Below are 27,246 nucleotides of genomic sequence, written 5' to 3'. Positions count from 1 at the left end.
TGAGGTAGGAACAGTGAACAGCATTCACTGGCCTATGATCCATCACAGTGCTGGATTTCTTGGAAGCCTCTCAATGTATTCTGACTGTTCCAACTATCTTCCAGGCCTTCCCTGGTTGTAGAGCTGAGGTCAAAGCCCCAGGGCTGTGTCTACTGCAGATAAAGATGCTAAAAGGCTCACAGGATGAACTAATAGTTTTTATGTTTGAAAATTCTGTAACAAAGTTTAGGAAAGAAATCTTACCTGACATCATCAGAGCTTCCTGAATGAAACTTCGGAGCTGAAATACTGTCCTTGAAAAAGTCTTCAGAGAAGGCAGGAGTTGAGTATGTGAACCCACTGTTTCTTGTCAGTATCGCGTTCAGTGGGATATAGTCTTTACCATCCTGAAATACCAAAGATAGATCTCTAACTGCACAAACTTCTACTTCAACTAATTTCTATGCAGCATTACGTCAACTTCAACTATATCATTTGTTCAATCTTGTTTGTGCTTTGAGAAGGTGATTCTGCATGCGTGCACACGTGCGCACACACACACACACACACACACACACACTTCATTGCTATTCTCCCCTATGAATAGTTCTTAAAACAACCAACCAACAAACACCCCCTTGACTTACACTGATAGTCATTTCACCTTCTAATATGCTAGGTGAATCGAGTTTTACCTGTTGTACGTTGGCTTGAAGCAAATCGCCTAGTTTCTCCACAAGGTCTGCAAAGCGTGGCCTTTCTTTAGGGTCTTTGTGCCAACAGTCCAACATAATCTGATAGCTGTTGGGCAAGAGCACACAGAGAAAGCTGGAGAGCAGTGACATTTCCACAAATCACCCTGCACGTCGCAAAGTGAGGGGTGTCAGCTTCCAATGCAGATCATGCTTTTGATAAACGTGACATGATTCATTTTTAGGTTTGGGGTCTAGGACTAGCATGTAAGGGTCTGTTTGGGCCAGGTCCTAACAGCAGTGGGAAACCCCCCTTCAGAGTTCTCCTGACTCAACTTCTTTGGGTGCCAATGGCTTTGCAGAGAAGAAGGGCTAAGCTTACAGGTCAGACAGCCACTTGGGAAGGAAACTCACTGCTCTCAGCCATTCGATGTGAGGTGGAGCCCTCATCTACTCTCTTTTAAAAGCACAACAGCGTCTTGAAAGTTAAAAAGAAATGTGAACGTGAATGGGTAGTTTGCGTACTCATTTCACTCTTAGGCTGCAAAAAAAGTTGGTTTGAGCTGGCTTCTCAGTAAGCACATGGCTTTCCAAGTCTCTCACAGTCCCTGATGAGGCCATGCAGTGGAGGCTATTGGATCCACGACTCATGTCATCTCCAGAAGGTGAGGTCCACACACTGAGGACTTCGGCAGTTCCTCAGGCTGTGTGCAAGGTTCCTGGGTGTGGCTGGTTATTTTTCACCTAGCATTTCAAAGCTTCTTATTATAAACTGGCCTCCCACCACTAAAGCAAAGTACAGGCTGGGCTTCTGAATTTGAAATATCTGTCTTAGTATTTCACAGACTCCAGATCTTGTCCTGGGGTTCCACTGTCAAAAGGCTTCTCTGTGATTTTTCTCTTACACCTTGATGTGGATGTATCAGGCTCCCCTCTTGGTCATGTCAGCTCCGAGTTGACACCTGTCCCTACTCTACCCTCCAAAACACAGAACTAAGGATTTGTTCCTTTTGGGTCTTTTGTGCTGTTTATGGGAGGTGTATTATAAGTTACCTTTTCTTTTAGAAGATTCTGGACAAAAAAGGACTCTGAGTCAGATCAAAATCTGAATGGGCTGAAACTTTAGAACTAGGTTAGAACCAGCCTGTACACCCTTTGCGGCCTGGGACCTCATCTGCACACCGCTCACCCGTTACAGTCCTGACACAGAAGCACTCAATAACTAACTAGTGAAGGAAGTCCGACTAGTCTCTAGGAAAGACAACTCTGCCTCTTCTGTGGATTCTTCAGCCATGGCAGACATCACTTGTGGAGCTGGGAACTGTGCTGCTGGGGGAAAAGCCTGAGAAACTCCAGGGAGCAGCTGCCTCTTGCCACTCGCTAGATGTGTTGCCTTCAGGTTGTACCAAAAGCTCCCAGTGAGCACAAAGCAGCCTCAGCCCAGTAAGCAGGGAGCCTGTTCCATTTTGCACCAGCATCACCACCATCTCACTGCAAAGGGGTGGACCAGCAGCTATTTGGGAATCACAACTACATAGAAGGGCCTCTCCCTGGTCCTTCTGCAGAAACCAGCCACAGGGACCACCTGTGACCATTGCTGTTTTCTGGCTTCACTGGAGGCTTCTGATTTCTAGACTCCACTCCCAGGGCCTATAATTCAATGTGCATGATCTCTGCAAACACCAAAGGAAAAGGAAAAGGAAAACATTCATGGCTTATTCCCTTACTGAAAAGCCTCTGATTAAACGGGCTCTGGGCAAGGAACCAAAGACTACTCAGCGTTGCACAGTTTCACCACTAAATAAGCAGGTTTTAGTAAAGTAAAGAGACTCCAGTTGTACCCAAACTGGGGGGAAAAGTTTCCTTTCCAGCAACACCCAAGTTCCCAAGTGCACACTGCTGTAGACCAGGTTCAGGCCACAGAATCCCTGTTCTGAGAAGGTGCTTATGTTTTCACCCGGACTTTCCTGCTGTTGGAAGAAACAAGAAGCTCTCAGCCCTCACACGCCTGAGAAGATGGTGTGAGAAGATGGTGGATAGCATGAATCCCAGCCTTCTCTTTTTTTTTAATTTTGGCAGTACTGGGGCAGGTGCTCTATCACTTGAGCCATGTCCTAGACCATTTGCTTTAAAAAAAATAATAAGGTTTTATGATTATGCCCAGGTAGGCCTGGACTGTAATCCTATTTATGCTTCTTGCATAGCTGGGATGACAAGCATACACCACACCCAGCCATTGGTTTTGATAGGGTCTCCCTAACTTTTTGCTCAGGCTGACCTGGAACCATGATCCTTCTGATTTCTGCTTCTCGAGTAGCAGGGTTTACAGGGATGAACCACGGCACCCAGTGGTAATCTGGAAGCATTTTAAAAAGCTGTGTCTTTCTTAAATTTTTAAAACAAACTTCTCTTTTCCCAGAATTGAGGAATTACACCTCTGTCTACAGTCTGGGTGGTTCAGGGGATAGTTGGGGGAGGTTCAGGTAAAGACATTAAGGTTTCAGAAAGACCAGGGAAGTCTTTAGTCCAAAGTCAGTGACTTTGCATCACTGGAGTTATTTGGACCAGAGCCTGGTGAGAACTGGAAATAGTCCCTGAAAGTAGGCAGGCTAGTGTTGTGGACTCAGCTCAGACGGAGTTTGCTAACTGATCAGCAGTGTGGACAAATCATTTGGGTGTTTGGTACCGTGGGTTTCTTATCTGTAAAATGGAGCCATAACAGGATCCACTTTATAGAGCTGTTATGATCACTAGGTAAATTAATACATATTATGTGTTTAAAACATTTATAAGCACCAAATAACCATTTGGTTATTATTATTTAATAATAACTGCAAGTAGTTGTGACTGTTAGTAATTGAGAATTCCTGATTTTCAGATTATACGGAAAGCAGAAGGATATTTAATTCAGAGCACACGTGGATGTCAGAAATTCATTTCTTCTGGGGAATTCGGGGCATAGTCCCAATTTAACAGGCCCCGTGGTCCAAGGAGATCAGTTCCAGGGACTGGTTGCTAAATCTGTCTCCTCTGCCACTTAGCTGGCAGAGGACACATGGCTTCACTTACGAGTCTGATACTAGTCAAGTTCAGATTATTGTACCCACCCTGCCTGCTCAAGATCCTGGGGTGCAAAGTGACTTATTGTAAATCAGATCTTCTGGTGCTGCCCTCTCACCAGAGGGCACAAACTCTAAAGCCTGTGCACTCTACTGTGCAGATGGAGTCTGAGGGCTGATCTGGCTCTGGCCCGGGCTCTCAGGAAGAGGCTTTGCCTGGTGTCCTGAAGAGGACACCGTGCAACACTGACAAAAAAACCCTCTGTGTCCTCCCTGCACTCAGGCTGTCCCCAGCCCTGCCTTCATGCCTGACTCCTCTTTCCCTCATCAAGCTCCCCATTCCTGCATCTGACTTAGCTTTGTCCTGAGATGATGAAGGAAGGAGACAGCAACCTTGCCCTTTGGCCAGGCCCACACTTCCTTCACTGCCCCCTGACTCTTCCACAAAGGCCATCCCAGTGCTCTGACAGGCCCCATTGTGTGCGTGGGATGGGGGGGCTGCCTGCCCATTCAGGAAAGGTGGCGCCACCTCAGGGAGGCCCAAGTCCTTGTCAGCAGCTGGATAAACTGCAAGTGTCATCACTTTCCTGCTCAGTCCTCAAAGTGCAAAGCATGCACAAAGTCACAGGAAAAGAGTACCCAGGAGAGGCGAGTAAGAGCAGTCTACAATGGAGAAGCCTTTGCACGGAGCCTGTCATCTTCCTAAAGCCACCAGAGAGCACGGCAGGAAGGCACCTCCACAAGCAAGTCAGGTGCTCTAGACAGCTGCTGGGCCTTGTCCTAAAGGATTTTAAAGAAACCAGATTGCCCACGTAGCCTCTGTGGAGTGCAATCACGTCTCCAGGCAAGAAGTTCCTCTGCTCCCGCCACCCCCTGCCCACATGCACATGCACACACACACACACACACACACACACACACACACACACTCTTCCTCTGCAGTCCAAACCAAGCCCTTGTGGGTCCTTAGTGTGGGTAGAGGATCTGGCAACAGACTTCTAGCCCACGGTGGTAGCTTAGCTCGTTAGGCTCCCTGCGACGAGCAAAGCTGAGGTCTTGCATTCAGTACCTGGATGTTTTGTTCTGCCCAGATTTACACCTAGAAATTGAACTTTTTGAACTTCATTTCCCAACTAGAGGCCTCGAAAAGTCATGTCAGTGATTAGGAGAGGACTGGGTAGGGATGGATCAAGGACAACACGTCTCACTTCAGGAAAACACTCCCAACACAGCTGAGCCCAATAGAGGCTGAGGATGGGCATCCCTGAAGAAAAAGAGGGCCATTTGTCTCTTCCAAATTTGGGATTCTGAAAATCAACAGTTCTGCAGCCTTGGAGGCACCTGCTGGGTGGAGAAGAGGCAGCCATGACTCACATTTCAGGAGTGGCATACTCAGGGGCTCTCATCCTCATGCCTTCCTTCAGGCGACTGCAGAAATCCTCATCCATTTGCACTCCTGGGTATGGAGACCCACCTGCAGGGGACAGAGGGGGAGAGTCACAAGCATGTTATGGTTAGGGGGCAGTTCAGTGTTTCTTTTATCCACCCCTTCAAAGTGATGTTTCAATAATAAATTCCCAGTGATGAGACAGATCTCAGCAAAGCTCAGCAGACTCTTAGTGGGGACACACATTTGGCTGGTTGGTCCCATGGTTGCTGGGTGTCTGATTGATGCCCAAAGGCCACTCCTCCCTGACTGGTCAGAGGAAAGGACAACCAGAAGGGTCCCTACCCTGTCCCCACAAGGAACTCTAAAGCAATCTGTCGTTAGAGACTCACTCCTTGGGTTAATGACCTCTTTTTGGAAAAGCCAGTGGACTTGGAGTAGGCTATGAATCACTCCAGCCGCAGTGATTTGTATTCTTACAGCGCTGGGGAGTAAGATAGGCCTGAGGGGAGGTGGCTTTGGATTTCAGTGCATGATTGAGTGGTGTGGGGGAGGGGCTGCCTATGGTCAGGAGTCTACAGAGCTCAAGGTGTCCGAGAGGCTCAGTCCCTTTGCCATCTTCACTGAGATGCCCTGTAGCTGTCCTTTACTGGGACCCTGAAGGGGGTAGGTGGGCAAGGCCACCCAGGTCACTCTGAGCCAGTCCTCAAGCCTAGGCCATGTCAGCATGTGTTTGCACTCTGTAGTCATTGCTGCTGGTAGGAAGCAGCTGGGGGACATTCAGTGCTGGCACTGTGTCACTACATGGCCATTGTGGTCGCCAAGCTGCTTTCAAAGACTGGAAGCAACAGGTGCCTGTCATTGAAAGCAGGAGAATGATTTTCACACGTTCCAGGAAGCCAGGGATGTTACTGAGAAACTCTGATTTGCTCTGAAAGGCAAAATTTTGGCAAAGCCCAAAAGACTCTTGGCCAGAACTTTGCATTTTGGAGGCCTCCTCACCACTGTGTCTGTGAGCAGATGTGAGCTCTGCACAGCCAAGGCTGGGGCCTTGAACACGGCTTTTAGAAACCCATAGCAGATGCACTGCAGGCAGAATAAATATAACTGGTGTTCTTTATGGTTTGCTCGCATAAAGCAGTGTGCCTTTGTGTGAAAATCAGAGGCGACAGAGCAAAGCCTGCTGCTTCTTACAAACACCTTCCCACTGGCTCACCTGTGCACAGGGCCTTTCCTGGGAAGGTATTCTGGGGGAGGGGTAAGGTCATTAGAGACAGAGGTGTTTGAGGAATTAGAGAAGGGGAAAGGGACAGATTTTCTATGGGCTGACCTTGTTCTTGAACCATTCTTACAGTATGGGGCACACACACAGACCATTGGTTGTCTAAGGTGGGAACCAGGCCTCCGATATCCTTTGCAATTAGCTCAGGTATTAACCTCAAGGTCCTCTCTATTCAAAGGATGCTCAGCAGAGGCTTAAGACTGACTTCTGGGCTACTGGATTTCCTCCCTCACCCACATTTACCTAGAGAGAAGATTTCCCACAGCAGCACTCCGTAAGACCACACGTCACTCTTGGTGCTGTAGATTTTGTCAAAGATGGATTCAGGTGCCATCCATTTTAGAGGAAGTCGAGTCTGGAAGAGGACAAGGGGACCTTGAGCAGAAAGGCATGAGAACAAAACTCATCCAACTCCAGCGCCCAGGGGTCACCTCTTATGTAACACTCGTCCAGAGCCATTTTCTAAAACAGCTACTACAGTTTCCTAACCAGAGAAAATACCTAGAGCCTGCTGTGTTGGCTAAAGAGAGCAATACAGCCTGCACTCCACAGGGACACTGAGGGCTGGACAGTGACCTGAATCAGAAGACACCTTGAAAATTGGTGGTGATTTCCCCAGAATTCTTTTCAAGGAAGAGGATTTTGAAAGGCATCCCTTTACAAATAGACAGGATTGTAAGTCAATGAGTTAGAGGCTGGGGTGTAGCTCAGTGCTGGAACATGACCTTAGCATGTGTGAGGTTCTAGGTTCAGTCCTCAGCACCCTCCCTCTCCCAAAGTCATGGAATTGGGAGGGCAAAGACATTGGAAAGAAGAAAGTTGGTTTAGCACGTAAGTACTTAGTATAGGAAAATGTAGGACTGGTCTTCAAGCATGCAGACAAGTCTTCCTTCTCTTCCAAACGGGATCCCAGCAAGTGAGCCTGGGAGTTGGCCAGATGGGGATTGGCAGAAGGCATGCAACAATGAAGAGACAAAGGGAGAGAAAGGCCTTGGGAGGGAGATAGGGAGGCTGCATAAGACACAGATGGACAGAAAAGAGGGCCAGACTGAAACACAGGCAGAAATCATTTATCCAGACCAGGGCTCCAAGAAAAGCATGGTTTTCCCCTCTTATAAAAGGTGATGGTGGAGCAGTGCTCCTCAAAGGAATGGTCCAGGCAGCATTGCCCAGAGACGAGATGCAGGTTCTCAGGCCGGGGCTGGAGCTCAGTGGTTTGCCCAGCTTGTGCTAGGTTCAGAGCTCAACCCCAGCACTGCCAAAAAAGGGGAGGAGCTGGGCAGGTAGAGTGGCTTAAAGCAGTAAGAGCACCTGCCTAGCAAGAGTGAGGCCCTGAGTTCAAACCCCAGTGCTGCCAAAAAAAAAAAAAAAAGGGTAGTGGGGGAAGCTTAAGAGATGGGGATTCCCAGGCACAGGGGTCTGCTGTGGGGCCAGCCAGTTGTGGTTCAGCAAGCCCTCTAGGTGATGTGTGCTCTCCCTCCAGTTTGGAGAGCCTCTGCTGTAGAGCCCAGACACAAGCTGAATCCCTCCTGGCAGACAGGACAAGAGAGGACATAGGAAGTCACTCACTAAGTGACAAATCACACTGTGTTCAAAAACAGATAGGGCAGGAGAGGCCAGCACGAGCAAGCCAGCCAGCAGGGAGATGCCTCCCAGTCCTGAAAGGCGTCCGAGGGAGGTGAGCGTTTCCTCACCTCCCTCCCCCACCCTTTCCGGAGGCAGAGGCACCTGCTGAATCAATCATGTGGGTGTATTTGAGGGAAAGAGTCCAGGCTGTTCTTTTCTGTGGGACAAGGAACTCCCAGAGGAGATCAGGCAAGGAAGGATACAGCTCACCAGGGACCACCAAACACGACTGAGGTTAACAAGTTGCAGACAGTGCTGCCCAAAGAACAGGATCCATGCCGGGATTAGGGACAAACAGAAGCTTAAGACAGTGGCCTTTCTGGCTTTGTGGCACACAGCTCATCTGGACTTCTGCCTTCACGAAGCCACAGGAGAGTTTTGGGGGGAATTACTGCTGGGAGCGTAAGTAGTTACCAAGGGTTTATAAACGATAGGGCATAAACAAGTCAAATAAATAGCAAGCTGACTTACGTCTCCTTTTCTCACATAATCGGGGTTCTTATAAATATCCCGGGCCAGGCCAAAATCGCAAATCTTCACCACATTGTTCTCAGATAAGAGGATGTTTCGAGCTGCCAGATCTCGATGGATGCACTACGATGAAACAGGCGCGTGATCAATGTGCTTCCCTCGTCTAACCGACTGATTTCCTGCGGCCTGTCAGTGTCATTACTCTTAATTCAAGGATCCATGCCACGTGCTGCTAAGGAGGCAGAGGGCCACCATAACATGAAGGCTTCTCTACAAACACAGGTCACTTGGGCCCCAACCAAGAAATGCACTGTCCCCACGTCGTCCCGTCAGCCAAGCCAAGTTGGCAGACTGGGCTTTGCCAGGGGGCAAAACTTCACAGCCCTTCATCCTGACTAGCCCAGACTGGCAGAGTGGCTCAAGGGGTAGAGCACCTTCCTGGCAGGTGCAAGGCCCTGAGTTTAAACCCCATATCACCAAAAAAAAGAAAAAATGGAATTGAGACTTCAAAATGAAGGCCCCTCCGATTTCCTCCCAGACTAGCAGAGATCAGATCTTTAGGATCCTGTTTTTTCTTTTGTTAAAAGAAAATAACTTTATTCAGCAACACCAAGGTGAGACACAGTATCAGACTGTTTACACCTTTTCATCTACAAGGAGTTCTTTTAAAAATTACTTCATGACTGTATGTTAATCGTACAAAACAAGAGGATTTCATTGGGATATTTCCATACATGCATATGGTGTTCTTTGAGCATATTCACTCGCTCTTAATCTGTACTCTGAATATTTTATTTATTTTAATGGGGGGGACACTAAAGGCCTTGCACTTGCTACACAGGCCGCTTGCCACTTGAGCCAATCTGCCAACCCTTTTTGCACTGGTATTTTTGAAATCGAGTCTTGCTTTATGCCCAGGCTGGTCTGGACTGCCATCCTCCTATTTGTGTTTCCCTGGGTAGCTGGGATGACAGGTGTGTGACACTGCAGCCAGCTATTTTAATTTTTTATTAGCATGTATTAATTGTATAAAATAATGAATTTCATTATATTTTCACAGGGTCTCGCCGTGTAGCCCAGGCTGACCTCAAACTCCTCTTGAAGTGCTCTTCCTGCCTCAGCCAGCTGGAGGCTGGTGTTACAGGTGCAACCACACCCCACGTGGTTGTACTGACAGCAGCTCTCCTGTGAAGCTATCTATGTTCTCTGAGATTTCAGCCAGTTTTAAGAACATGCCCGAAGGCACTGTGGAGAATGGTCCCCGATTTGTCTAGTCCCAACCCAGGTGAGGCTGGCCCCTACAATTCCATTCTACCCATTGGCGCCTCAGGCTCTCAATTTACAAATTGCTCACATCAGGACAGGTTATGACTCCATGTGGTGCTGATTCTTCGTTTAAAGGTCATAAGTATAAGCAAATATCAGGAAATGGACTTATGGCAGAACTGTGTGTCCTGGCCTTGCAAAGAAGAACAGTAGAAGAAGGAATTTTGCAAGTTTTCACCATAAAGAAATGATAAATGTTTGAGGATATCAATATATTTAAATCAATTCAAACATTCTGCAACCGATTACATGTATTGAAATATGACTTTATATCTTATTAATATGTTTAATTTTATGTATCAGTTAAAAGTAAATTAAAAATGTGAAACAAAATTAAAAAAAAAAACTTCTCTATGTTTCTGATAAAAATTGTTTTCAAAAGGAAGAAAAGGCCAGGTGTGGTGCACATACCTGTAATCCTGTAACTCTAGGAGGCTTCAAGGTCAGCTGCACTATACAGAGAGACCCTACCTCAAACTTCCCTTCCCCCACAAAAGGAAAAACTATAGAGATAAACTGACCTTTCTGGAGGACAAAAACTCCATGCCTCTGGCCACTTGAAAACTGTAAGAAATGAGATCTTCCATGGTGATGGGTTGCTTGTAGAACTCATTAGAATCTGCAAAACATTAGAACTGGAACCATTTGCATGGCTCTTCTTATTCCTCCAAACCCCAGTGTATTGGAACAATGTTGACAAAGCATAAAATAAACCAACAATTTTATTTACAAAAGCATTCTGCCCTCAATGTGAACATCAGAGATTTTTCCAGGCCTCCAGCCCATTGGACCTGCACATGGGGGAGGAGGATGACCCTGGAAGACACAAAAAGGCCAGAAGGGAGACAATTGCACACAGCTCGCTGTCAAAATTAGTAACTCTGTAAATAATCTTAATTCAAATCTTATCTCCTCAGGACATTCCCCTCTGCGTCTCCCACGGATGTTTATTAGGGTGATAAATAAGAAAAAAATGTCAGAGATGCACAGTGTGTTGTAAAAATATCTGTGACTAGAGGACAGGAAGGAATTAATACCTACCCTCCTCTTCCTCAACATCACTCAGACTTTTATCTTCCTGAAACCCAGAGCTCGCGTAGCTCTCGCTGCTGGTGACACTGTCTAGTCTGGCTTTCTTGTCCTGTTCCAGGCCTGGCTCCAGTTTTTCTTTCTTAGGCTCCATGTGCAAAGCAGCATCCTTAGAACAGACCAGGAAGGACACAGGTGAGAGGGAGTCCCACCACAGCAATGTCACACTGGTCCCTCATGCAGGCAATTGCCTGAGTTGGAAAGTGTCACTCCCCAAAGTGAATACTGAATTAGCCACGATGGCCCATTGGGGCCAGGAGCCTGGTTACTTCTGGGGTTGTGGTTTCTACTCTGTGCTTGACTGGACCTCGAGACAGCATCTTGGGTCAATCTTGGGTCACTCCATGTGAGCCAGGTTGTATTTTCTTATTTAATCTTCCCAACAGTTTTATGAATGGTTCTTACTTCTGCGGGGAGGAATGAGGTCAGAGAAGTTTACCAAACTCATCTGCAGCTCATAAACAGCAGAGCCTGAACCAAGCTTGGCCAAGTCCCAAGTCTGTGCCCTTAACCCCTTTTCTTTCACATCTTGTGAAAGGTGACATGAACCTTCGCTATTCACAGCATTCAGCTATGAAAAGGGATCTCAGTGCACGGGGGGCATCACTGTCATCTCTGTGGGAAGTTATAAAAGAAGGCTGACATTACAGTCTCTGCTTTCTTGGGGAAGGGGAAATATCAACATTTCTTTTTTTTTTTTTTTTAACCCATTCCATGCCAAATGAAAACACAGGGTGATCCTAAGGAGAGTAGCAAAGGCCTTCCACTTGGGACCAGGCATCCATGCCCTGGTCTGCACTCAGGCTCTTCCGTTAACCATGCAATCTTGGGCAAGTCACTTTAGTTTTCTGGGTTTCATTTACCTCATCTAAAAAGCTCTATCATCCCGTTATTTTGTGATTCACAGGAAAAGGGTTGTCAGTTCTGGGTGTTCATGTGGAATTTTTATTGCCTTTAAAAACTGATCTAGTGACAAAGACACCAGAAATTTAGCATGTGAAGTGGCTTTACGACTGGACCCTAGACCCAGTTCTGATTCTGCTAGATGGCAATACTGCCACAGGGGTCTGAGGGGCTGGGGTTCAGTGTGTTACACCTGCACACTGTGGCTGTGTGAGGATTAACCAGGCTCCATATCCTCCCTGGGCTTTTCTAGAGATGTCACAAAGCAAGAGCAATCCTTCCACCAGAGGGCACAGTGGGAGCAAGCAGAAGATAGGGAGAGGGAGCTTCTGGAGGGACAGCCCTAACAAACTCTGCAAGGGTACAGGGGACCCGGGTTCCTGCCCCCTAAAAAGTGACCTTCCTGCCACAGAACAACCCCTCCCTCTAGGTCCCCAGGGGGAGGGGCTGGGCATGGAGTTGCTGACTTAGCTCTTCCTGAATCCAGACCAAGATTTCAGGACTGAAGAGAACTTGCCCTGCTCTTAGCCTTGTGTACAACCTTTTCCTGGAGGCAGGTAAAAAAAAGTATTTGTCATTCCGTCTCCATGAGGTAGTTAAATTTGGTTGCTCACTTGGGGACTGGAATTTGATTTTCCAGAAGACCCTTCCTACAAAAGAAAGCAGCAAGAAACTCATTGGTGGGGAGAAAATGCTCTCTGGGCTCAGCAACTGTGAAAACTCCCTTTGGCAGTCTTCTTCCTCATACCTCCCAGGAGTCACAACCTGGGACATGTTCCCAAGCTCCCTTATCCCCTTCTGAATCCCAATCAATGGTATGTTCAGCTTTGCTTATTGGTAATTCTCTGTTAAACAAAATTAATTTACTGAACTTTTGGGACTCTGGCAGACTTATAAATTTATTATAAATACTATTTAAGGACCCAAGTGAATTTATTTAGAAAATAACATATTCTATTTTCAATGTAGCCTTTTAGTGCCCCCTACACATACATCTCTCTACATTTCTTTAGGTTGCAAATGTGAAAGGTAACCATGGGTTTTCCATAAAAACACAGCTCCACCAAATAGCACAGGGAGGAGAGTCATTAAATATAGCCAGAGAAGGAAGCAAACTCTTCAAAACAAAGGACGCATGAACCCAAACGTTCCATCCTGCCCAGGTCCCTGGGGTGTTCTGTTGGCTTAGCTCTTCCTGAACCCAGTCCAGGACTTTAGGACTGAAAAGAATCTGCACTGCAATCAGTCCATGGCCACTTTTTCTTATTTTTCCTCACCTTATTTAGTGGGGTTTACAGGAAAAGCACTGAAAGAGGAGTCAGAAATGCTGGGTCTTTCTTCCCAACTTCATCTCGTGGTAACTGTGTGTCCTTACACCAATCACCTGACTTCTCTAAACACCTCCATAATTGAGAGTGTGAACTAGCTGATCGTAAAGATCCCATTCAAGGTTCCAATTAGCCTGGTTTAAAACTGGGCAAAATATTCTTGCATATATATGGCCTATCTGGTAGAACACATGTCTTTGTTTAGATCCAAGTGTTGGGGATGAGAGAATGGGCCAGCTTTCCAGTGGTTCTTTTTTTTTGGAATGAAGTGTTACTATGTCTCCCAGACTGGTCTTGAACTCCTAGACTCAAGCATCCTTTCATCTCAGCTTCCTGAGTAACTGGTACTGTAGGCCAGTGTATTCAGTGTCCTTATTTGTGTGTGAAGACTTGCCCACATGACAGAGATGGACATCATTCTTGGCTATCTGACAATTCATCTACCATACAGACCAGTGGCATTAGGTTGGACCCAAATCAAACTTTTTTTTCTTTCATTCTTTCTTTTTTCTTTTTTGGGGCCTTGAGGCCTTGAGGACTTGAGCTTGCTAGGTAAGTGCTCTACCACTTGAGCCAAACTCTCAGTATTCCTCCTTCCCTCCCTCCCTTCCTTCCTTCTTTTCTTTCCTCCACTCCCCTACATTCCCCTTCCCTTCTCTCTCTCTCTCTCTCTCTCTCTCTCTCTCTCTTCTCTCTCTCTTCTCTCTCTCTCTCTCTCTCTCTTTTCTCTGTCTCTCTCTCTCAGAGAGAGGCTGACAAGGCTGATTCAGAGTGAGTTAGAGATGATCTGGCTAATGAAGGTGTCAAGAAGTGAGAGAAAGGAAGTAAACAAAATGATTTCTAGCTTTGGTCCCATCACTGGTCTATTGGCAATACACAAGTCGTTCAGTTGATTGTGCCCTTTGTCTAATAAATGCAGACAAATATATTTGCTATCAACTTTCTTTAAGAAAGAAGTGACTTATGTATTTGATTTTACATATCTACATATATACGTGTATATATGTTAATGGGAAATAAAATTATCAAGATGATTTAATAGGTACTGACCTTAAAAACAACTATGCCTCACCTTGTTGAGAAAGAATAAGTCACGCTTGCTTTTGAGGTAATTGGACAGATTTCCATACTTGCAGTATTCAACAATCACCATCAGAGGCCCTGCAGCCAAAACAACACATGCTCAGCCATACCAAGTCAGTCACCACTCGCCAGCCTTCAGCTGGACTAAGAAACTGCAATCAGTCTATACTAGCAGAGCCTAGGAATCCAACCTACAGAGGAGAGGTGGTTAAACAGGATATGTTTTTTAGTTGAACCTGAGAAAATGGAGATAGATGGGCCAACCAACTATTCAATTCAGTCCTTTTACCCTAAAAATAGCCCTTGTTAATATAACTGGGCTAATAAAGATTTATGAACACAGAAATTTGAATTTCATGTCCTAAAGTATTCTTTTTGATTTTTTTTTCCCCTCAACTACTTAAAAAAGTCAAACTATTCTAAGTCCACAGGCTGGAAGTCCTTCACCCTCCACTGGTATAATAGGAGCAAACTGTTGGGAAGGAAATACAGTCACTTCTCTTCTGCTCCACACTTCCCCGACAGCACAAGAACCACTTCCAAGTCAGAGTGGGAATGACTCCTGAAGTCCAGTGGGCTGCATGCTGGGAGCCAACGGGTCCCCCAGGTCCATTGTACAGAAAGGACCTGGCACTCTACTGTTTCTTTGAGGCTTGCTGAGCTCTTCCTGGTAGAGTGGCTTTCTGTTACTACCAGGATTTTGCTAGGTTTTAAATGTGTGTTCGGAATCCTGGCAATACCTCCTGACAGTACCTCCTCTTTCCTCCGAGTTCTAGCAGGGTGGTTGCTTCTAGAGCTTCTGTGTCTCCCCATGGGAGAAGAGGATTTGGCAAATCCCAGCACCTGCCTGCTTGGAGTACAGCAGTCCTCCGCCCCACCCAGAAGAGGCTTCCATCCTGAAACCCAACTGTGCAGCGCTCAGGGGCACACCCTGAGGTGCTAGTCTCATTTAACCCTGGTCGGTTTACTAGTGCAGGGATGAGGCAAGCAGAATGAGGTTTCGGCAGCTTATTGAGGGATGATGCAGAAGCAGTGGGCTGTGTCTGGGTTACCTTAACTCTTTGTCCTACCCAAGGTCACTATTAGCAGGTGGGTCTTCCTCAAGCTCCTTCATCCCTACTTCCTTTGTTGGGAGCTTGCAGGACATTTATATGCACAGCAAATCTGCACCTTTCTTTCTGGCTTAAGCAATGATTGCACATCTATCTCCAAGTAGATAGCTTGCCACAGAGAAAGAAAGAAAGGTTTGCAAGAACCTGCTGGAGCTCTCCCACGCTGTATCATCAGGCTCAGCTCTAGTCCTGTCACTTGCTCTAGGGGGTAATGCCTGCCTGTACCATGGATCTGAAGGGAGGGCCCTCCCAGTCATCTCCCACATTATCTCTTCCTGAGAACTCCCCAGTAGTGATTCACTGTTTTACGTGAAGCTGCAAGGAATGTGCAATGTCTTATACTTCAGCGTCAGTCACACTTTCTCAACATCATCCTGAGAGAAAAGTGCCCTCCACCTGGCCTAGAGCCCGTGGAAGCTCTAAAGAGAGTCCCTCTCTTCTTAAGCTTTCTCTTAACTGTACAGGCAAGGAATTTCAACCATGGGAGCACCTCTCCATAAAATGATAGACTGTTTCTTCTCTGGACCTATTGTGAGGGGTGAGGAAGTGGGGGAGGAGGGAGAAGGGGTGATGCGTCAGTCAGAGGGCTCCTTCGCTTTTACCTCCTTGCTTTGTGCAGGCTCCCAGCAGGTTAACCACGTTCAGATGGTGGCCAATGTGGGTCAAGATCTTGAGCTCAGTCATCAAAGCTTTGTACTCGCTGGCTGTGGCCCCCTCTGTGTGAGAAGCAAGGAAGAGTCAGGGCCACAGGACAATGGGGCTCCTTCCGCTGGAGGCGGCATTCCTGCCTTCCTTGTTTGTAAGTGCTCAACTGGTTGCTTCATTAACTTCCCCACATTCTGCAAAAAGGCCAGCTCTCCAGACTGTTTTCATTACTCCTACCATCCTCAGCCGACATCCTTTTGATTACAGTGGGGCCCAGTGCGATGGTGGAGTTAGTCACTGCACATTTCCTCTTGGTGGACCTCCTTGCACTCAGCAGCATGCTGAGTCAGAGCTGGGCACCTCATAACTGTTTTCCAAAGGCTTCCCTTCTGGCAGAAACAGGTGCAGCAAGAACCCTCCAAACAGGGGATCCACCTCCCACCTCTCCCTCTCCCTCTCTGGGAGTCACAAAGAAGGGGGGCGGGCAGGGATAGCTGCTTCTGCAATGCGCTCTTTTCTCCCTGTACCTTTTCATTCCCAGAGTTATAAGGATCCACACTTCATTCTCAGAGATTAGCAAGGCCAGTCCAAGAATTAGTCTAAAACCAAAATTGAGTCTATTCTGTCTGCCTAGTCCTATTGGTTAATTTCTGAGGCATTTAAAAAATTTTAAGTATTTTATTCCAATACTGTGGTGGATGGGCAGGTAAAGAGATCTGGAGTAGGAGTGGGTGGGTTATAGCTCAGTAATAGAGCATGAGCTTGGCATGTTCAAGGTCCTGGGTTCAAGTCCCAGCACCAAAAAATAAGAACAAACAAAAACAAAGATATGGAGTAGAAGGATCAAGAGTAAAAGTGCAAGTTACTCCAATTAACAGCCACTGTTAACAATTTGGGGTTCAGACTTTTTTCTATGCACTTATAAATACCCAATGAATAGTCATTTCTTGAGTGTGTATATAATGGGATCATATATATATATATATATATTCATATAAAATTTGTTTTGACCCTCTTTTAATATATCAGGATATATTCCTCTTAATTGATTAATGTGTTCCTGACATTTTGACTGTACAGTTTTTTGCTATTATAAATAATGCTGTAATAGGAAGCGTGTGTGTCATCTTGTGCACATGTGCAAGTATTCTGTAGGACAGTCTTGGAAGTGGGTCAAAGGTATGTGCATTTAATATTGCTGTAGATACTGACATAGTATTTCATAAGCATAAGTCACTTTTAATAATAATCAGATAAACTCCAGAAGCCTCCCAATGAGGGTGGGGATTGGCTCACAGTAGACGCTGAACAAATATTTTTGGATAAATAAACAAGGTGGTTATTGTTCTCATTTCAGACATGGGTGTGAAGTCCAGAAAGGTTAAGGTTTTGCTCGGGGACACTTTGAAAGAGCTTTTGACTTATGTCCTTTGTTTGACATTCTGTTTCTTCTATTTCTCTCCAAAACAGATGGCCAACCCATGTAAGTAAGAAAGCTGAATAAAAATGGTTTCATAGGAATTTTATAGAGTGGGTGGTTTGTCAGTTCTTTTCAATCAATGCTGATGGCTTAAATAAGAAGATGCACTTATAAAGATATTCACACATGATTCCTGTGTGGAATTGACTCATATTTCCAAATGACTTCTGGTACCACATAGAAGAAAAACAGCTATTTGTGTGGTTTGGCCTGATATATTAAAGTGTCTAGTCTGGTGCTTTCTCACATAGAAAACATGTTGGTGCCACTTCTTTCAGAATCTGGAGGGTGGGTGGGAAGTGCCAGTATGCCAGTATTCTCAGAAATGCCCACAGCATCTGGGTAGTGTACCCTGATCAAAAGTCCTGATGGTGAACACAAAACTCCTTCCCAGGCTGTCCGAGGAGAGCGCTCAGGTTCTTTGTAGAGTGAGGGTTTTGTTCATTTTTCAGGGTGGGGGGCATAATAACTATATATTTATGTAGTCGTGGTAATTTGACACATGTATATGATATGTAATGATGAAATGAGGGTAATTAGCATTTCCCTCTTCTTAAACATGTATCATTTCTTTGTGGTGGCTTCGACTTCTTTATCAAATATAGTATGTTGTTGTAACTACAGTCACCCCACTGAGCTATAAGATGCTAGAACTTAGTCTGCCTTTTTGAGTTTTCACACACTGTCCAACCCCTTTCTCGAGTTTTATCGGTCTTCCTCTGATGAGAACAACCTTTTGAGGTAGAAAATGTGTTTATATGGGGCTTCTGAAGGAACAATGTCAGTGATGGGAAAGAGTGAGACCTTGGAAGTCTTCCAAATAACATGGCTATCACCCCTAGCCTGTGCCCAATTAAGGGCACAAAATTTCCCTGGGCTTCAAAACCCCCTGGCAATATCTTGAAGGCTTTGGTTAAACACTGCTCTTAGAGTTTTTAGTCCTACTTCTTTTTGGTTTTGGAATCTTAAAAGTAAGTTGAAGCAACCAAAAATTTTATCACAAATGAGGAAGCAAAGTATTTCTACCCTCTACAGGATATATGGCCCTTCCACACTTTTCCCTGAGTTTCATTTTCAGTCTGTCTGATAGTAAGTAGAACTCATAAATCATGGCGTGATTTGGCTCCCCTTTCAAGTGCTTTCCAGAGTGGTAGTATCTTTCAACACTAGGAAGATGTAATTCAGTTTTGTTTTGTTTTTTTAATTTCTAAAGAGGAAATGGTTAGGATTTAACAGTATAAGATAGTTTGAAGTCAGATCAACTAAGTTGTTTTAACTTTCTAGAACAACTAAGCTTTTGCGATTTGTGATGTGCAGCCAAAGTTTCCATTACAATGTCACAGCAGGTCATGCCAACATTTCGAACCTATGGTTGCAGTGGGTGTGAAGTCCCTAGAGGTCTAGTTTGAGATGTGAGAAGAGAAAGACCTTAGGGTGACAGAGATCATTTTCCCATGGACAGTTCTGGATTATTCCATTGACAAGATTTCTTCCAAGCTAGTGCAGGCCTAATCTAAAACTCCTGGAGTAGAGGGGTTCCCAGCAGTAAAGAAAGTGATGTGACTAGAGCAGAAATAGCTCGTGTTCATTCCTCAGCTACATTTTTTTTTTTTTTGTGGTCAGTACTGGGTTTTGAACTCAGAGCCTCACACTTGCTAGGCAGATGCTCTTACCACTTGAGCTATTCCACCAATCTCAACTACATTCAGCATTTAGGGAATGAAAAAAGGTGACTGGCCAACTGAAAGCCAAACTACATACATACCTTTCAGCATTTTCACAGCCACAGTCCGGCAGGTGGGTGACTTCTTAATGCCAAATGCAGATGCTTGAACCACTTTCCCAAAAGCCCCTCTTCCCAGAGATTTGCCTACAATGAAAAAGAAGACCTTGGTTTGTTTGCCAAATCAGCAGGGAGAGTTTAAGTCTTTGTCAGGAAGGAAATGCCTTTTCCTATGTGTTATGTGAGACAAGTAGCTTTGAATGGATTCTGCAATGAACAGACCCCAAAGGAGACATAATAAGGGGCACAATTCTGGGGTCTCTTCCTCTCAACTCTTTCCTCTGCCTCTGGGTTCCCCTCCCCCACATCCTTCAGATCCTAGAGCATTCACTGAAGGTAAATGGCCAGTTTCCTTGTCATGGGTCCTCCCAGATGGGAGGACTACCATGTTTTGGGTGGTCTCTTCCATTGTTTAGTCACACTGTCACCAGGCTGGAGGTGTGACTCAAGCAGTAGAGTGCCTGTGTTCAAACCCCAGGACTATGAAAAACAATAGCAATAACAATGACAACACATTATCAACAAGACTCCTCTGTGTGTGTAACAGAGGCCCCTTTTCTTTCCAGCTGAAGGTCATTTCTTTTGTTTTCAGCCAAAAAGGGAGGAATCAAAAATGGGTTTGAATAATGCTTCATAACTTAAAAAAATAAACAATAAGTCATTTCTCAGACCTCCTTGCCAGACAGTATTTATTCCTGGCAGCTCTTAGATGATTTTTATTATTGTCATTACAAATCGTTGTGGTTTTCAGCACATGAGCCCATCAACCACTGGTAGTAATTTCTTTCAACCCCAGAGAGGTGGTTGCCAAGTGCAATAATAAAGCAAGATTTTTGCTGTGGTACCCCTCATACTGTGCTATCGTGGCTGTTAATACGTTCCTTTCTCTGCCTTTGAATGAGCCAGACTGACTCAGAGGACAAGGATACTGAATCATCCTCGTACTTTGCCGAGTGCCTGGTGTGGAGAAGGTGCCCTCACAGTTAGTGCAGAATGGAGAGCAGAATGGAGTGTAGGATGCCCAAAGCAAGTCCCATGCACTCACAGGTAACTAGAGGGACCAGTGAGATGGAGACCACAAGACTGTCATCTTTTGGGGAGCCCTCCACTGGAATATCCTAGCCTCATTTTACATCTGGGGACTTCCTTTTGTCCTATCAAGGGACAGAGCACTAAATAGACCCACAAGAAACAGTCAATCTCCAGCATGATAAGCTGAAAAAACAGTAAGCCAAGAAAATCACTCCTCTTTGGCCTTTCTGTGAGAAAAATATAAACAACCACAGAATGCCCCTGGTCAAAAGTAAATCCTGACAGTTAGAGTGCTAATTCCACACAACCCCTTTTTTCCCAACCCAGTCCCCCTTCTCAGACTGTCCTGATAATGTACTTTCAGTTAATTAGCCTTCCTTCGCCCCTTCCTTCCTCATACTCCAATCCCTTCCCCCAAGGATGTGTGTATTTTTGTTTCTTGTATGGTTCATAATGAAGCATTCCTGCTTCCTACTCACACCAGAGCCTTTATCCTTTCATGCACAATTACTCAGTGACCTAAATGTCTTCACCTTGCCTCGGGTTAATATCTTCTGCTATCTACTAACCCAGGCATCCAGTTAGGATTTAGGAAATTTCAGTTACCAGCGTAATCATAAGAGCCTCTGGCTAGCTGTCTCAGTCAGAGACACACTCTACCTCAGGAAGAGAACACTGGTGAGTTGACATGTCCTTCCTCTGGTCAGACATGCACCTGTGGTGACTACTAAACCTTGCTCCTCCCAGAGTCTGCAACATGGCCAAAGGCACAGTCTCTGATTCCTTTCTCATGTAAAATCATCTAAGAAATAGATGAGAATGGGAACTCCTAGGTTAAAATTAAAAAGCATCCTACTGTCCCTGGATGTGTTGCACTTGGAAATCACATGGGGAAAGAGCTCTGGCAGGCATCTCTAGATTGGTAAAAATTGTGCGTTTTGGTTGGAGGTTAATTCCCTGCTTTACTTAAGGTAAAGGAACAGTGTTTTCAGTCCCTCCCAACATCTGATGTGAAAAGCCTGAGAAATGGCAAGATAATCTCTCCTCACCCTTCTAAGACTCTTGCTTTTTTGGGGCACATGGAATCCTTTTCCTTTCCTTAACTTCCGCCCCCACACATTCCCTTGCCAGCCGTCATAACACACTTTGTTTTAACAAGTGTTTGGGGGCTCTCCTTGTATCAGGGAGAGCACACTGGTTCTCACTTGGCTTCTCTCAGTCTTTTCATTTATGCTCTTGGAAACCAACTGCTGCCTCATAAAACAGCATGAAGCTATTACAGGTTCTTTAATCATTTGGTGTGTTGGTTCTAGTTCAAGGAGTCCAGTCGCACTGGACTTGACCTCGCCTGATCCTTTCCCTTGAAATTCTCCTTAGTGTTGCCTGGAATTCCATTAACTAGCTCAGAAATGTGTTAGGTCATCCTCATGCAATGCAACAAACTGGAATCTCCTCTGAGACTGTCCTAGACTGGCCAGGATCCCTGACCACTCTGGGGACAGCACAAGGCAGCATGAAGTGGGCCCTTTTCTGACAGGGGAGCTGGTCATACAAGATGCCGCAGCAGCCTAGGCACCATAGGCTTACCCAGTTACAACCAGATTCCCTGTGTGGTTTCTCATATTAGGAGGTAATGCCTTTAAATTATTTTCCAATAGAAGGGTGCTATGTCGGAGATTATCCTAACTTCTGTAACAAATTTGTAGAAGCTGAATTCTCTCCCAGGGTAAGTGAAGAATCATGAAAAGGGGCAGGGCAGATTTCTTTTGCTCCTGGCTTTCAGAAATTTCAATGGTAGCAATATCTTTGAACCATCTGTCAGGCGCTATAACTTCTGCCTTCCCTCACCAGGGCTGGAAACCACAATGGATAGAATAAATGTAGTAAAAATAACTACTTGGTGTGTATTTCTGCTTCCAACTCCAGTGCAACTGCCCTTCAAACCAGCATTTTTCTCTCCATTGGTCTAAACATAATCATGGTTACTTTCACTGGACAGACATTACTTCAGATTACTTTCTGTCATTTATTTGGCTTCCAAAACCAAGACGTCTCGGGCCTCCTGGCTCCCATGTTAATCAGAGGAACAGTCCTCCCACTGTGCAGCGAACTGTTCATCAAAAATCAATGCAGTAGACTTGACATTTTTTCTTGAACCCATCAGAAGACACTCAAATAGAAACCCACCAAATCATAGCATGTGGCAACTCCAGGAAGGAAAAGAACCGTAAGAAAGATCTTCAGCAAAGAGAATCTCCTGAAATGGGATTAGGTGAACCCACTGAGTCCCGGGGGAGTTCTGGTAGAAGGATGGATGATCTCCCTGGCTGTGCAGTGGATCAAAGTGATGCTAGAGAGGAATGAGGGAGCAGGAGAGAAAGCTCATGTGTCCTGTCCTGGAAGAAACCTGTTTGATTGTGACTGCTGTCTTCGGAGAGCAGCATGACCTGAAAATGGCTCCTGATTGTGGGAAAACGATCCATGTTTTCCCACAAGAGGCTAGGCGAGCTGCCATGTAATTCAGAGTTACAGAAGGAGCATATCCAGTGTGCCACCTGCCCTTCTCTAAATTTGGTTGGGTTCTTTTCCTGTCAGCAGCCATTGCTAGCTTTCTCCTGGCTCCAGCTTTTAGCTGACTTCTAAGCTTTATTTTTCCCAAGCCAAACAGAAAAGACCCAAGAGAATAAGAGAAATCATTTTCCTTTCTGTCCCCCTACCCCAATACAGCTTGCAAGCTGAGAGAGGGGTCATGCCATTGGATTGAAAACAGCAGGCTTTTCACACTGAGAGTAACAAGCCCCAGGATCTCTGGACCACAATCTGTTTTCCTAGTTCCAACCAGTAATGACTCTGGCATACACAGGAATGAATGGAAAACTTTCAGAAGCCGCAGTCAAAACATTTTGGGCAGGAGTAACAAGCACCACGGGCTGTTGCTGCATGTGCATTGTGACGTCTGAGTAAGGAGCAGGGTAAGCTGAGGGAACGCACGTGTGCCTGCTGTTTACAGCATCTGCCCTACCTGGAAAACAAGCCTCTGCTCTGAAAAATGAAACTACAGTTATCCCTAGGGCTTTCCCCTCTGTCTGCACTTTCCCAGCACCAGGAAACTCAGAGGATGTAACTCGTGGATTTGCACAGGCAAGTTTTGATCTACACCCTTGGCGAACGCCAACTCTTTAACCAAATACTCAATTTCATCATTCCTCGCCAACCTGAATTACTTTCATTAGTTAACAGCACCTGTACTTGTAAACCTCCTAATATCTCCCCTCACCTACTTTTGCATCTGTCTCCAGACTAATCCTTTGAGGGCAAAGACCCAACACCTCTGTATCCCCAGAGCTTAGAACAGTGTCCCCCATCCCAGATCCTCAGGGACTGTGCTTACGTCCTGCTGAATGAGCACACAGGTGCTTCCTTGCCACCTTGTTCTGTAAGCCAGATTCGCTTAGTGTTCTTTACCTCTGTGTCCGTGGCCCTTGTGGTTTGTGGGCAGCTGAGGGTGGAATTGCAGACCTGGTTTACTTTGCACCCTTCAAAGAATGGTGTTTTGTATGCAGTAGTTACTCAGCTAGGTTCATGTGTCTGCCTAACAGATACATTACCCAGCTTCAGTCTCTCCCGGGCAAACTCCCACTTGCTGGCATCATAAGGAAGCCGGTCACACTGCTCATCCAGGGGAACTTCACCAGGGTCCATTATAATTGACAGGTAGTCCGTCTTTATTTCAGAGGAAGACTAAAAAATAAAGAAACTTCAGAGTCACCAAGAACCAAGAAGAAAACAACTTAAAAACCCCAGATAGTCAATTTAAAATGATACTTGGCAACATCTGCTTTGTGTCTTTTTTTTTTTTGGCAGTACTGGGGTTTGAACTCAGGGCCTTACTCTTGCTAGGCAGGTGTTCTACCACTTAAGCCACTCTTCCAGCCCGCCTTGGGTCACTTGGTTGGAAATGTGTGGTCAGGTTCAGAAAATGTCCACACACAAAACACACACACAAACACACACACCCTTGAGTGTAAAAATTCTATGATGTAACTCCTTTCCCTTCTCACACATTTCTGTCAGCACTAGCTTCATTCACTACCCCCTCTTGAATCAAATGCATTCTCGAGTGACTTTATATGTCATGCTTGTTCTAAAACCATTATGTGATAGTTTTTCTAAAAAATGCAAAGCATTTTAATAAAATTCCAAACAATGACTAAAAATAGCTTTCCAGGGCATTCTTTGCAGGCAGTAATATGCATTACAGATGGACCAGCAGTGGAGTGACTGTGGCTTTTCCACATCTTCAAGAAAGGCCAGAAGTGGTGAAGAAAATCCAGGGTCCCTGGACATCGAAAACACATTGTATACCAAGTGTTCAAACACTCAGGAGGCTAAACCTCTCACTTGCTTCAGCTTCCTGAAAGACTATATACTTTATTGGTGAGATGAGACTAAGGTTTGCCGAGTTCTAGGAACTTTCTAAGAACTAGAAGTTTTATTTCAAAGGCCAAGGAGTAAAAATTACATAAGACACAGCACATTTTGAGTTCATTAGGCCACTGGTAGTTTGTCAAGTGAATAAGGCATCTTCCTTGACGTGCTTGTTTCCTTGGGAATGCAAATCAAGCCCAGAAAATACCTTTTATGTCAGGTCATAGATAATTGGATTTACATTCAATGTCAGATTCCTATCAGCAGGTACATTTCGTATTAATGGACATATTTCCAGCATTTCTGAGGGCAGATTCTTGAGCAACAGAAAGGATTCTTGCCTAGAAGTTCTGAAATCTTCATTTAAATGATGTTGGGGCCCTTTTTTGGGGCTTTTCCCTAGACAGGATCAGAGTTAAAGTGGAGCAGACAGCCTTTTCATGGACACCATCTCACACCCACCACATTCTTCAGCCCTTACTCACCCTGTCCCCGGCTGTCACAGTTCACCTCATCCATCACTTGCAATCGTTCTCACAAAAATTATCACTAAAATGTATAACAAATAACTCAAGATGGAAAGGCTTGACTGCCTCCATGAAGGGTAGAAATCAAAGACAGGGAGTGCTTTTGTCATGAACTGTTAAGACTGTAAGGACCCAGGTAGTGTAAGACTGTAAGACAGTATAAATTCCCATACGGGGTGTTGGGTATTCATGAAAGAAGCTGCTGGAATAATTTCTATGACTAATGTTTTCAATATCCTGTATAGTTAAGGCCATGAGAAACAGTTTCTAAACTTCAAAGTAAGGTAAAGTAGTTGAAACCTAGGAAGGGATATCTTGGGTTTGTGCAGGATAGGGAGTGTAGGATAGTGTACTGTTGACAAGGCAGGGAAACAGGCAGCAGGAGAGAGTGTCCCTATGTGGCACCTATGGAATTTTATGGTTTATGTCAATGAGGCAGATGAGAGGAAACACCACACAGACCTTAAGGCAGGGCTTTGAGGAGAGTATGATGGTAGAAGGTTAGTTGACAAATATTTATTCTTTGAATTGACATTAACACTGAGCAGCTAGTAGACTGGCTGCCTGGATTTGACTCATCGCTTGCCTTCTGACCAGCCACAGAACCCTAGGCAAGTTGCTTAACCTCTCCATGCCTGCTTCCTTATCTGTAAAATAGTGATAGCAATTACACTTATCTCCTAGGGTTGTTGTGACTATCAAATGAAATAATCACCATAAAGCTGTTAGAACAGGACCTGGTTTATAGCAAGCATCCATCCACGTTGGCTATAATTACAGCACTGGTGTGGGGCTCAAAAGCTAAAATACAATCGTTATCAATGAGGAATTTACAATGTGGTTAGAGAAACCACATGGAAATATTGGGGTGTCTTGTGCCTCTTTGCCTCTCACTACTAAATTTTGGAAGCATCTTGTTTTTGAGATAATGATCTCTTGTTCCCATCATCAATATTTTACAGAATTTTAGAACAGAGGGACCACTCCAGTCTGGCCTCAACTTACCTTTCCAGTCTTATTCCACTGTGATCCTATATGCTATATAACCAGGCTTTGCACCAGTCCAGCATAGGAGGGGGCAGAGAAGGCTCTATTTTTCTGGTTCTTTCTTCCCAGCTATGACCTTCAAAGTCTATCTCAAGCATTGCTTTCTCTGAAGTCTTTTCTTTCCCCTCCGCCTTTACATCTGCTTTGTACATCCTCTACAGATTTGGCAGGTTTTGCTTTTGTTAGATGTATTTCCCCATATGATGTGCCCCCCCCCTTTAAAAATTATTGTGTGACCTTACTTTCTTCTAAAGCAGTGACTTTGTTATGTGTCAAAACCAATCACTTCATATGACAAAAGCCTGATGTCACACATTTACCATGGAGGGTGGCTGCTAGCCTCGCCCCTCACATCAACATTGTCAAGTACACCTTTTTGGACCCATGACTTTACCTCTCTGAGGCTCAGTTTCCCCTTCCATAAAATGGGAATAATATATCTACCTCCTTGCATTTGGAGGATTAATTGAGATATTATATAAAGAGCTTCCTACGAGACATGGTACATGAATAAGGGCTAATCTCTAGGAATTTCAGAGGTTCTTGCCTTTCTCAGATCCCATTGATTTTACCTTCTAGGTATCTCTCTCTCTAATTGCTGAGTCAGTGCCACCATCATTTCTTACTTGGACAACTTACCATAAGATTTCTCCTGGGGGCCTCTCTAGTCCTTCTTCCTTATCTGGTCCATTCTCCTCAGAGTAGCTAAAGTAATCTTTCCAGACACTTATCTGTCACACCATACGTCACCATTGCTTAATGTTCCTCCCCTCCCCAAGGCTTGCCATGGCTTTTTCTTTAGAATACAGAGTCAATTCCTTACCAAGGCCTACAAGGCTCTCTGCCTGGCCAGACTTTACAGCCCAATCATGGTTTTGCCTTGGCAGCCTCATCTCGTTCTCACCACTGAGCCCTGCTGGCCCTCTGCCAGTATCTCACTCTCTCTGTGTCTCCCTTCCCAAGCCCA

General features: G+C 45.1%; 1 protein-coding gene across 1 annotated transcript in view; it reads right to left on the bottom strand.

Annotated features, from left to right (window-relative positions):
• Flt1 (fms related receptor tyrosine kinase 1) overlaps nt 1-27,246 on the bottom strand; it is a 161,314-nt gene that overhangs the window by 7,053 nt on the left and 127,015 nt on the right. The window contains exons 18-28 of the mRNA XM_020176806.2: nt 23,886-24,018; nt 19,228-19,332; nt 15,940-16,053; nt 14,215-14,303; nt 10,864-11,020; nt 10,344-10,441; nt 8,497-8,619; nt 6,643-6,754; nt 5,105-5,204; nt 675-780; nt 244-386 (exon numbers count right to left, since the gene is read on the bottom strand). Of these exons, the coding sequence (XP_020032395.2) occupies nt 244-386; nt 675-780; nt 5,105-5,204; nt 6,643-6,754; nt 8,497-8,619; nt 10,344-10,441; nt 10,864-11,020; nt 14,215-14,303; nt 15,940-16,053; nt 19,228-19,332; nt 23,886-24,018 (1,280 nt within the window). The remainder of the gene's footprint in view (nt 1-243; nt 387-674; nt 781-5,104; nt 5,205-6,642; nt 6,755-8,496; nt 8,620-10,343; nt 10,442-10,863; nt 11,021-14,214; nt 14,304-15,939; nt 16,054-19,227; nt 19,333-23,885; nt 24,019-27,246) is intronic.

Source organism: Castor canadensis, chromosome 10 (assembly GCF_047511655.1).
Source record: "Castor canadensis chromosome 10, mCasCan1.hap1v2, whole genome shotgun sequence".
Taxonomy (NCBI): Eukaryota; Metazoa; Chordata; class Mammalia; order Rodentia; family Castoridae; genus Castor; species Castor canadensis.
This window is presented reverse-complemented; position numbering and strand designations above follow the sequence as displayed.